Here is a 12,211-nt window from a genome sequence, read left to right as displayed (position 1 = left end):
AATCTCCCCACAGGCCGTTTTGCCTGCAAAGCAAAATGGTTGCGCCCATTTAGAAACTTGGTGGGGCTCTGGGCTGCCTAAAACCTTGGCAGACCCCAACCATTTCAGAGGGCTGATTTTGGGGATGGGGGTCGTTGCTGAAGCAGGACCCCAGTCATTTTGGAGGGTTGATTTTGAGAAGGGGGGTTATGGTTGAGGTCCCAGTCATTTTGGAGAGCTGATTGCAGGGGTGGTTGTTGAAATGGGACCCTAGTTATTTTGAAGGGATGATTGGGTGGGGGTCGTGGTTGAGGCAGGAACCGGGTTATTTTGAAGGGCTGATTTTGTGTGGGGGGGGGGGAGAAGGGTCGTGTTGAAGCAGGCTGACCCTCGGGTAGACACCTTGAAGCCACTCGCTCCCGCACAGGGCTACTGTGGCCCTTCCTCCCCTCCGCCCCGCCGCGCGGCGATGCGCCAGGGAGGGAGGCGGCGAGGAGCCCGCCGCGCCGGGCCGCGCCGGGCCGCGCCGAGCTGGGGGAAGCACCAGAAAGGCGAGGAGGAGTCGCGCTCCGCTCTGCTCATGTGACCGGCGGCGGCTCCCGCTCGGGGCTGCCCAGAAATAGCTGTGGTCGCTTTTCCGCTGCCGGGGACTGGGAGCCGGGCCTGACTCCGGCCGAGGATGCGAAGCGGCTCCTGCCCGAGCAGATGATGGCGATACGTGAGCTGAAAGTGTGTCTGCTCGGAGTGAGTACCGCGGGCCGGGCCGGGGCGCGCGGGGACGGGACCAGCCCGCCGGGAAGTTTGCGGAGGCGGCGCCTCTGTCCCGGGATGCGGGCGGCCGCGGGGCCGGAGCTGCGGCTCTGCCCTCCCCGGGGCGCCGCTTCCCCAACGGCCTCCCTGCGCCTCGCTCCCTCCCCCGGGCCCTTTCCCCCCGGGTTTCCTGGGAGAGCCAAGGCTCCCGCTCCCGCACCCGCGGACTGGTGCTTCACACACACACTCTCTCTCTCTCTGTCCCTACCCAGACACTTTGTCTGCACACAGGCGCATGCTCTCCATGTCAGTTGGCACACGTATGTGAACACACTTTGTCCACACACGCGCCCACTCTGCACGGACACATGCATACACCCTGTTTGCACACTCACCCTCTGTGTCCCCACATGCACGCACGCAAGTGCACACATCTGCACAGACCCTTGCCCTCCCTCCCACTCTCTCTCTCTCCCTGTCCAGACGCACACTCTCTCTGCATGCTCACACTCTCTCTCCCCCTCTCTGATCAGGCCTTTTAGGGGCTGTTGTTTTTAATTCACCCCTTTTAATGCTAACACGATTGCCACACCACTTGCTAGCTGTGCAGCAGCTGCAAGGAAGTTGTCTGCACAAAGAGGTCACAACAGCTAGGAGAATAGTCCCAATTTGGCTGAACTGGAGCACGGGTCTTCCTTTATTCACTGCATGGCCCTGGGACATTCCTCCAAGCTGAAACTTGGCCTCTGACCCACCAGCCGGCAGCAGGGGAGAGAGTGGGCTGGAATGGTTTATTCTGTTTAACAGGAGACCAACTTGACTGTGGAAATAAGACGCTGCTTTTGGGGTTAGGGAGGAAAAACTTCCCCCCCACTAGCGTATTATCATGGATGACTTGAAGAGAAAGGATCTTTTTGTTTGCTTTTCTTTTGCCTTGCTCATCTTTAACCGTGAAAATGAGCCTTAGTCAGCTTTGTATCCCCCAGTGTTTTCTATTTGCTCACAAGCCTGTTACAAGATAGTAAATGGTGGAAGGGATTTATTTTTAATAATAACTTTTTAATTTAAACATGGAAAGCAGAGCATAACATCACTGATGGGGCCTGTCAGCTCTGACAGTTGGCTTCAATGCCTTAATTATCCAGTCCATAATACTTGCCATGTACAAGTGATTTTTGTGTGCTGTGTGTGCAGTACACATCACAAGTAGAGTGTGAGTCTATCAGCTTGCTTTGGCACAAATGAAGTAGGCTCTTGCTATGAAAGCTTTTACCTCTCAATGGGTTAGTCTGAGGGCACAGATAGAAATTACATTTGTTGCACAATTGGCCCCTTGAATGCGCTGTACAGCTGTGACCTTACAGAAGGGCATGGCTGCAGGGCACTTTTAAAGTGCCTGATCGCGTGAAAATCTGAACCCTTGTTACACGAGGGCTCAGATGAAGGGGCTGCAGAGTGCCTTGACTGATGTCTGTCAGGGCACGCTGGGAGTCCTGCCCCGGTGCTTTCTTCTGAATGGGAAGGGGAGAGGGGAGGGGAGGGAGTTCTATCTGGGGTTTGCCCAGCCTGTGTGGGAGGGTGGGACAGGGGATTGGAACCCCTTCTACGTTGGGGTGGGGGTCTCCAATCCATCCACCTCACCCTCCAGCGTAGGTTGAGCAAACCCCAGACCAAGCTCCCTTGCCTGCCATCACCTCCCCTTGCTTCCCTTCCCCTCCTAATCTGAAAACAGCACTGGAGCTGGGAGTTGGGGCGGGGAGGAGGGAGAGAGGGGTTGCCAGAGGAGAGCAGCTGCAGATATGCAGTTGCTCCAAACTGGAGCTCAATCCCCCACCCAACAGCAAACATCTGGGGGGAAATGCTGTAACTCATGGTGCTTCTCAGGGAGTGCCATGAGTTACAGTGGAGGCTGCACATCTGTCAGCGCCCTAAGGTGCCTCCACTACCTTTTGCTTGACATCAGGCTAGCTCAGCTAATTACCTGTCAGTACTGCTTTGTGCTTCAAGCTTCTGTTGCTACAGACCAGAGTAAATAGAGAATTTTCAGAACCTCTTACACTGTAAGCCATGCCTACAATACTGAAGCTTGGAGAATAGCTTGTTTTTGTTACCATTGCTTTAGATAAGCCAATGGTAACAGCAGTGAGAGAGTTTTCAAATTTGTCGTTAATGTAGAAATGACATGTCTTATTTCATATGATCCCTTGTTTCAGCTTCTGTACACCCAATCAAGTTTTGATTAGTGTTTGTTCCATGCTTGTGTGTAATGATTTCAGTGGAGTTACCAAAACATGGTCCAATGAAGTCTTCGTAGGAATTTCATTTTGTATAATGCTAACTGATTTTTGCTATTTTTTTGTTTTGTTTTCCTCTTTAGCAGCATTTTTTTACCATCTGCAACAGTAATGTGCTTAGCTTTGTATTATGACTCCACTTCCCTCATTTGTGCTGTGCCTTAAAGGAACTATGTCCAAATGTACTGGTGAAACTCCTCTAAAAATATTACTTTGATAAAACATGTGCATTAAAATGTTTTCAGGGTCTCTGTCATAATGTTTCATGTAAATTTAAAAAACTGAATGTGTCATGTCATATGCCCTTTATTTCTCTCTGAAAAGTCTTTGTAAACTAAGTTGAGGACAGTGACCTCTCTTTCATGCAGTATAAGTAAGTTGCTGGTTAAAAAACCCCCGCATTCGTCAGATTTTTCAGTGCCCTGTACTTTGCTGGCACATACCCTAGTATAAGTGGGTACTTTGCCCTGTAGTAAAAGCCAACCCGCAGTGCAGGTCCAAAGCATTTGGCAATAAACATTCTTTCCTTCTCAGTAAAAAGCCTTGCATTCATCTTTAAAATGGTATAACTATAAAAGTAAATGCACATTAGTGAAACCTGAGAGCTCAATGAAAAAGAAAATATGTAGATGTTGCTTGTTCTTCACAAATAGCAAGTCTTGTGATTTTAAGAGGTAGGAGGAGTTTTGTGAAATTATACTCCTCTTGCACTGAAGTTGTTGCCGTTCTGCAGCAATAAATGTACAAGAGGTCTTGTGTGGGAATGGTTTGAGTGTTCCTTCCCCTACCCCCTCCAAAAGATATGTAAAGGAAAAGAACATAGAGAACAGCTATATGTTATATGACTATGCAACTATCCAGAATGTTACAAATCATAGAGTAGCAGAGGAATCTTTTAGGAAGATACCAAGAGCTATAGTTATACTAACCTAGTACTTAGTGAGAGGAGGTTCATGAGCTTCAGTGCAGTATACTCCTAGAAAACCATCCACTTTTAATCACAGTAATTCAGTTTACCAAGGAGGTTGGCAGTCAGTTTTTCCAAAACCAGTATATCCTTCATCTGACATCTACTGACCAACTTCAGGCACAGAGTTCCAGAACTGGACAGTTGAGTGCTTGCCAGGGTAGACAAGTCCAGTCATTCATTTTCTGGTCTTTTTAAAACAGCTGTCCACAAGATGCTAATGTGAAAACAAACCTTCAGCCATAATAATAGGAAACTTTTGTTACCATTACCTTTTAGTAGTTTCTAGACCCAATTTCAGAACTTTGCAAAACAATATAAGTCTATTAGCAATATACTCAGAAGATCTCCTTGTAGTCAATAAAATCTGAGACATCTAGATTGTGTGACATAGGCAAATCCTTTTGTTTGTAAGAAATTGAGATTCTGGGGGTCCATCTGCCCAAGATTCTATGGTGCTGTAGTATCAGTGGGCACAAACTGTGATGCCGATGAGACTGCGCACTAGCAACAAGCTGCTTGCTTTAGCAAGTACTAAATGACTGTGTAGTAACAAGTGGGTAGTTGGGTGCATGTGTAGATGCGCCCTGGGAGTATCAAGTTTGATCCTAAATCTATCTTCTTCCTCCATTTGTGAGTAAAGCTCTGGCTTCCATTTCTCAGTTAGGCAGGAGGGTCCTCTCTCTCTCATTCCCACCCAGTTTCCATTACAGTCTATAGGCCTGAGCTGTGCAAAGGGACAAGAATCTGTCTGTATTTGCCAACTCAAGAATTTGCCACTGGAGAACTCTCAGCTCAAACAAAGCTGGCAGGGCAAACAATTGGAACTCCACTGAAGCATGAATAAGGCATGCACCCCTCTGCCATTTCTCCTGCTGCTGACCCTGGAGGACCCAAAACTTCTATTGTAAACTAGAGCAGCATTCCAAGCCTGGGTCTCAGTGGCGTCTAGTGACTGAGGAATGGGCAACTGTAACTGGGGGGTTTTATGCCTCCTATGCTGTGCTAAGCCCAGGAGTGCATCTGGCCCAATGTCCTTGACTTGTACAGACTGAAGGAAGGTGACCAAGTGGAGGGTCACTCGTGAGGCACAAGTGGCTCCAAGGTAGTTCCATTGTGGCTGCTAGTGAAAAGCAGGGTGATGCACACAAAGGTGGAGTTGCAGTGCAGGAAGCATAGTAGTATTTGTCACCAGTAAGCTCTTGGGCAAATACAACACAAAGTTTGCCCACCCTGTATTGAAGGCTGGATTTCAGACCTAAGCTATATTTCACTTTTTGCTCCTAAAAAGTGTGTAGCTCTTTTTTTTCTTTTAAACCCTGGATGGATGTGAAGGAAAGGCAGGATCTCTGTTTGCACACAAAGTTTGGGGAAGCCTACAGTACTGTACTTAAAAGTAACAGGAGAAATCTCCCTCCTTTTATGAGTGGAGTTCATAAACTTTAGACAGCATTGTAAAATGATTATGTGCTATCAGAACATATACCACCATATGATACCTAGTGGAGCATGGTACTTTGAACAGAATAGGAGAATAATGAAAGGGAACCTCATAGCAGTCCCTGTTCATATGAGGAGCTGATGGCCTTACAAAACATGGTGGGGGTTTTTTGTTTTTTTCAGAATTCAGTATGGTAAATTAATTTGAAAGGAAGTGGTTTTTGCTTTTTGGTGTACTGGCAAAAAAGTTGAAGCTAGCTTGTAAGGCAAAGAGCAGCTAGCTGTGAGTAATCCTGTTTACTTAGAAGTCTTGGGTTGTAAATACTGTCTCATTTGATGTGGGGCTCATTGTCCTGGGGTTTGACCCAGATCAAAACAGGTATGGGGTAGTCAGTCATCTGCTAATGTTACCCTTCCAAACTTCATCGTTGCTCTTCTGTCAGAGAGGCACATGCAGCCTGGCCTGGGAAAAAGTACAGTAAGATTACACATGCACACACCCATGTTTTGGGAAAAAATGTTATCACATTTTATCCCATGTATTTCAGAGGGACTTGAAGTGGAAAACTGGACTTGTAGGTCTGCTGAATGCCAGGACAAACGAAGTGTCCACTGAAAGCCTCAGGCATATTACTCTGCAAGGGAGCTCATATCTGTTTCTGCACTTGCTTTCTTCTAACCAAAGCTATGGAACACACCCAAATAAACTGCCATTCCTGAACAGCTGTATGTGTAGCACAAAAAGGTATTGAAATACATCCATTGCTTTTGCTAGGTTGTGCCATCTTTTCCATCATGTTTATGTCATACTCACTCTCTCCAATCATCCAGTGTTGTAAAGCTTGCTCATTTATCTTGCTCTGTGTAGAGGTACCACAGTGTAGAGGCAGCTCTGCACCAATGCTGTGTGTCTTGCTTTGGCTCCTGAGAAACCTTTCTGTAGCCCTAGGAACTGAGCCAAAGCTGCTTGACAGGTTCTGACATAATTGTTGTATGGCAATCATTGAAGAAATTGCCAGTTTTTGAATTGAGTCTGAGTTCCTTTATTTTTTGTTACATTTTGGGGAAACACTTACCTTGTTTTGGAAGGTGGTTTATTTCGAGTAATTTAATAATCTATATCACTCCTTTGCTTTCTTTATGTGCCAAGTATTTACGTTACACCTGTTTATATATCGCTGTGTGTTATACGCATGTGTAGGAATCATATAGTATGATAAAGAAATTTAATATATAATAAAGATGGTATGTTTCAGTGTGCTTTTATGTACACATAGATCAGACTTTCAGGAATCCATGGGTTAAGCAGAAATAAGGAGAGGCAATTTAAGCACTAACGTCAGGATAGAAGTTGTAAGCCTTAGACAAGGGAAAAGAATGTAGGATCATAAGATCATAGGAAAGTAGGGATGGAAGGGAATTAATGGGGTGATCTAACCTAGCCCTCTGCTCAAGCAGGATCATTGCTGATTAAACCGTCCCAGGCTAGTGTCTGTCTAACCTGTTTTTGAAAATATCCAGGGATGGAAGTTCTGCAGCTTCTCTAGGTAGCAATGCTTGACACTCATGGTCAGGAAGTTTTTCCTAATCTCCAATCTAATTTCCTTTGGTGCAGTTTGAGGCCACTTCTCGTAGTACTGTGACTCCTGTGGCTACAGAGAAAAAGCTATCTCCATCTTCTGTGTAATCACTCTTTAAATATTAAAAGACCGTTATCAAATTCCCCCTCAGTTTTCTGCAGACTAAATAACTGTAGTTCTTTCAGTCTTTACTCATAAGTCATCTTCTTCCAATCATTTTTTGTTGTTCTGCACTGGACTTTTTCCAACCTGTCCACATCTTTCTTGAAGTGAAGGGGGGGGAGGGCAACACTGGACACAGGACTCCAGGTTAGGCCTCACCAGTGCTAAATAGAGTGAAATAATTACTTTCCTCAATTTGCAAGTGACACTGCTTTGTACAACCCAGTATGCTGTTGGCTTGTTTTGCAACAAAAGCACAGTGTTGGCTCTCATTCAGCTTCTGGTCCACTGTAACCCCCAGGTCCTCCTCTACAGTACTGCAGCCCAGCCAGTTGTTCCCCAGTTTGTATTTGTGCATGGAATTATTTTGTCCCAAGTGCAGGACTTATGCTTGTCCTTGTTGAATTTCATCTGCTTGATTGCAGACCATTTCTCATTTATCCAGGTCATTCTGTATCCTAATCCTACCCTTCTGGTTTCATCTGTAAGTTTGCTTCGCGTGCATTTGATCCCTTTGCCCAGATCATTAATGAAGCTATTAAACAACACTGGACCCAGGACAGACCATAAGGGAGCCCCACTGAAACTTGCTTCCAAATAGATGTTGAGCCATTGATGACTACTTGTTGAGCAGGATGATCCAACCAACTTTGTATCCACCTTATAGTACATTCATCTTTGCTTTCTGATGAGGATGTAATGACAGTTTCAAATGCCTTTCTAAAGCCTGTTGAATCTCCTGCTTGCCTCCTCCATCAGTGCTGATCTGATATGGACCAATATATCAATGTACCTCTACAAATGGACTAAGAGTGAACAAGGAATATCTTGAGCAAGAGAAGGGTTCTCTGTTAATTTGAGCTGGATCTGCTGGACCCAGCCAGCATAGGACAACTAGAATTTTTTCCTTGCTTGTAAATGTAACTACTGTGTGGATCCAGACATTGATAATTGCTGTAATACATAACTAGTATTTTTATAACATTTAAAAAATTCCTAAGAGATTACTACTGGCATTTGCATTAAATGAAGAAGTTTTAGCTGAATTATTGACATGGTCAATCAGATTCCAGCACTGTGTATCAATTTGAGGTATATGTACTTACAGACCACTGAGAAGTCCGAGTTCTAATTTAGGTGGTTATGTAATTCAGGTTTCCTGCTAATTTTAAGGAGAAGAAAATTTCTCTGGCATTCCATTTTGATGGCATGATAAACTAAGGAAAAAGGTGAGGGCCTGGGTTGCACAGGATACAGACCAATTTGTTGTCACAAAATATTTCTGTAAAATTGTGAACCACCTAATGTACCTTTTAACTTAGCCATTATATTGAAAGTGTGTGTGACTGAAAATCTTTAAATTCTACTAATGTTCATAAACCAAACCAAATTAACCCTGATATACATCCAGAAACGTTTGTTATTGTTTATATTGTGGTTCTTCGAGGTTTCAGTCCAAAGTAGGGCACCATGTGTATGGTCATGTAAGCATTAAAGAAAAGAGCTTACCTGATGAAAGAGATAACAATCTAAGAACTGTACAGCAACTGGATTTATTCATGGGAGTATTCATACTGACACAGGACTACAGTAAAGCCAATTTGCCTCTACTTGAATGTAGAAGGCCATTCACATAGTTGGAATACTGTAGCATAAATTAAGAAGAAAAAGCTAAACGCAAGCAAAGATCTAACAGAGAGGTGCAGAAACCCAGGGATGACAGGAAAAGGACCACAGTTTTGTTTTTGTTAAATGTACAAACATCTTACAAACATTTTAATCTTATTTACTGAATGGGAATCTGAGTGAACAAAGAAGATTGAGTCACTGATGGCCTCTTTTCCTGTTAATGAGTCATTCTGTCTCTTGTTCATTCCTGTTACTAAAATAAATAAATATTTAAAAAATACCAGAAAGGTTTCTCTTAGCCTAAATATGGAATGTCCACAGTCCCATTTTTCTGATTTACCACTGAAAGGGTCAGGCTAAGAGAAGAATGCAGAGGACTGGGATTTACTGGGGGGATGGGGTGGGAATTGCTTAGAAAAACCAATTGTGTATCTATGGAGAAGTTGCATTTGTTTCTTTTTGTATTGGTAAACACAAATGTTTAGGGACCTTTTCCTGTTTAGTTTTAAAAGGGCTCAGTGGGTCTCTTACAAATGGTGATATTCAGATTGTTACAACACAGGCAAGTAAGTACACATTTAAACAATAGATCTGCTATAGACCTCATGTTGCAGAGTCCATTAATTTCATAGTTTCATAGTTTCATAGTAGCTAGAGTCGGAAGGGACCTAGGTAGATCATCTAGTCCGACCCCCTGCCTTGGCAGGAAAGAGCACCGGGGTCAGATGACCCCGGCAAGGTGCTCATCTAACTTCCTTTTAAAAATCCCCAGGCTAGGAGCCTGCACCACTTCCCCTGGAAGCCGGTTCCAGGCCCTAGCCGCCCTGACTGTGAAGTAGCGCCTCCTAATATCTAATCTAAACTTACCCTCCGCCAGCTTGTGACCGTTATTCCTGGTCACTCCTGGCAGCGCACGGGGGAACAGGGACTCCCCCAATACCTGCTGATCCCCCCTGACCAGTTTGTAGCAGGCCACAAGGTCCCCCCTTAACCTTCTCTTGTGGAGGCTAAACAGGTTCAGGTCCCGTAGCCTCTCCTCATAAGGCCTGCCCTGCTGACCCCTGATCATACGAGTGGCCCTCCTCTGAACTCTTTCCATATCGTCCACGTCCCTCTTGAAGTGTGGCGCCCAGAACTGGACACAGTACTCCAGCTGCGGCCTGACCAGTGCCGCATAGAGGGGGAGGATCACCTCCCTGGACCTGCTCGAGATGCATCTGTGGATGCATGACAGGGTACGGTTGGCCTTCTTGACTGCCTCCCCACACTGCCGGCCCATGTTCATCGTGGAGTCAATGACGACTCCAAGATCCTTTTCCGTCTCCGTGCTGGCAAGAGGGGAGTTCCCCAACCTGTAAGTGTGGTGCCGGTTCTTCCTCCCCATGTGCAACACCTTGCACTTATCAGTGTTAAACCCCATCCTATTCTCATCTGCCCACCGTTGCAACCTGTCAAGGTCAGCTTGTAGCCTATTGCACCCTTCTAGTGCACCCACATCCCCCCACATCTTAGTATCATCAGCAAACTTGAACAGGGTGCTTTCTACCCCGTCATCCAAGTCACTGATGAAGATGTTGAACAGTGCGGGCCCGAGGACCGAGCCCTGGGGAACCCCACTGCCCACGTCCTTCCAGGTCGAGAAGAACCCATCCACTACCACCCTCTGGGTGCGGCCCTCCAACCAGTTGGCGACCCATTTGACCGTGTGGGCATCGACACCACAGTCTCCCAGCTTTTTGATGAGGACAGGGTGAGAGACAGTGTCGAAAGCCTTCCGGAAGTCCAGAAAGACTACATCCACAGCAACCCCTGCGTCTAATGATTTGGTGACCTGATCGTAAAAGGCCACCAGGTTGGTCTGACAAGACCTGCCAGTGATGAACCCATGTTGGTTGCCCCTGAGCATACATTCCCCCGCAAGGCCCTCCTGGATGTGTGCCAGGATAATTTTTTCAAAGAGCTTACCCGGGATTGAGGTAAGACTAACTGGCCTGTAATTTCCCGGGTCCTCTTTTTTCCCTTTTTGAAGATAGGGACCACATTGGCCCTCTTCCAGTCCTCTGGCACCTCGCCAGAGCACCACGAGTGCTCATAGAGCCGCGCCAGGGGTCCCGCAATGACCTCGGCCAGTTCCTGTAGAACCCTAGGGTGAAGATCGTCCGGACCAGCGGACTTGAACACGTCCAGCCTCTCCAGAAGTACCCTAACTAACTCCTCGCTAACCCCTGGCCCAGGCGTGTCTCTCCCGGGGCCCGAGGGGGGCCCAGCAGGGAGGTGGCTGAACTGGTCCCTACTTAAGAAGACAGAGGCAAAGAAATCGTTAAATATGTTAGCTTTATCATCTGGCGTGATGACTAAGTTGCCCATCGTGTCCTGCAGGGGCCCCACATTACCCGGGACCCTCTTTTTACCCCCTATGTATTTGAAGAAGGACTTCTTATTGTCCTTAATCCGGGAAGCTAGTCCTATCTCCATCTCTGCCTTGGCCCTCCTGACTGCCCCCCTACATCCTCGGGCGACTGTAACATAGTTCTTCTTGGTGATGACCCCATCTCTCCATTGGGTATATGCCTCCCTTTTAGCAAGGAGACATTCCCGGATGCTCTTAGTGAGCCATGACCTTGGATCTAATCTAAAGAATTTCCAATACTTCTTCTTATTATTCATACCTTCCAAAGGTTCTGGGTGAAATTACTTAGTAAAATGACTCAATTGCTTTCTGACCTAAAACATCCTTCTAGGAAAAAATAAATTCTTCTTTCGGTTTCACCAGTACAACCAGACTGAAAGCATCAAGATTGCTGAAGCATAACAGAAGATAGAACATGGTCCAGAAGTTTTGGTTTTTTTGCTAAGTAAAAAAGCTTTTGAAATTAGAAACCTCTTGCTACTAATAACCACTCCTAACAGGGTTTCTTTTGTGTAGCTGTCTTGTTCAGAACACTGTGTCAGGTTGTGCTTAACTTTTATATAGAAGTTATTGATTATACTTGTTTACTGAATCAAGGCTTGGTGTACAATGTGGCTATAATCAGTAAATAATGTGCAAGTTGTTATCTGTTAGTTCTTTTTTTCATTTTACTTTCCAGAATGTTACAAATCATGTGTGTGGGGTATTTTTTTTTAATTTTGTTTTAATTTTTTTGTACCACCTCAGTATTGACTGAAGAGCTGTCACTTTTTTTCTGGTGATTCAGAGAAAATTAAATTTAATCTTTCTACCAAAAGGAGGAAGTAGAATCAATATTAAACTCCATTTTGTATACACCACTTGAATATCATTTTAGGCTTTGCTAAGGAAACTGGTTCAGGCAAATTGCATGAAGCAATCAAAAGCCTTCCCTGTAAAATCTTGTGGTGCTTTCAGGTGGTCATAAGATGATTGATTCCTTACTGTTCACATCTTCTAC

The 12,211-nt window shown here is 45.5% G+C and overlaps 1 protein-coding gene across 2 annotated transcripts in view; it reads left to right on the top strand.

The window, feature by feature from the left end:
• The first annotated feature begins 376 nt into the window (after window positions 1-376).
• The window catches only part of RAB31 (RAB31, member RAS oncogene family), a 127,331-nt gene continuing 115,496 nt past the window's right edge, over window positions 377-12,211 (top strand). The window contains exon 1 of one of the 2 annotated variants that reach the window (XM_090039675.1): window positions 377-708. In XM_090039675.1, the coding sequence (XP_089895801.1) occupies window positions 685-708 (24 nt within the window). In that variant the 5' untranslated portion in view covers window positions 377-684. Of the gene's footprint in view, window positions 724-12,211 lie in introns of both variants that reach the window. The other variant, XM_090039674.1, reaches the window with a different exon arrangement.

The sequence above is a fragment of the Crocodylus siamensis genome, chromosome 3 (assembly GCF_052110815.1).
Source record: "Crocodylus siamensis isolate JL-2025a chromosome 3, ASM5211081v1, whole genome shotgun sequence".
Taxonomy (NCBI): Eukaryota; Metazoa; Chordata; order Crocodylia; family Crocodylidae; genus Crocodylus; species Crocodylus siamensis.
This window is presented reverse-complemented; position numbering and strand designations above follow the sequence as displayed.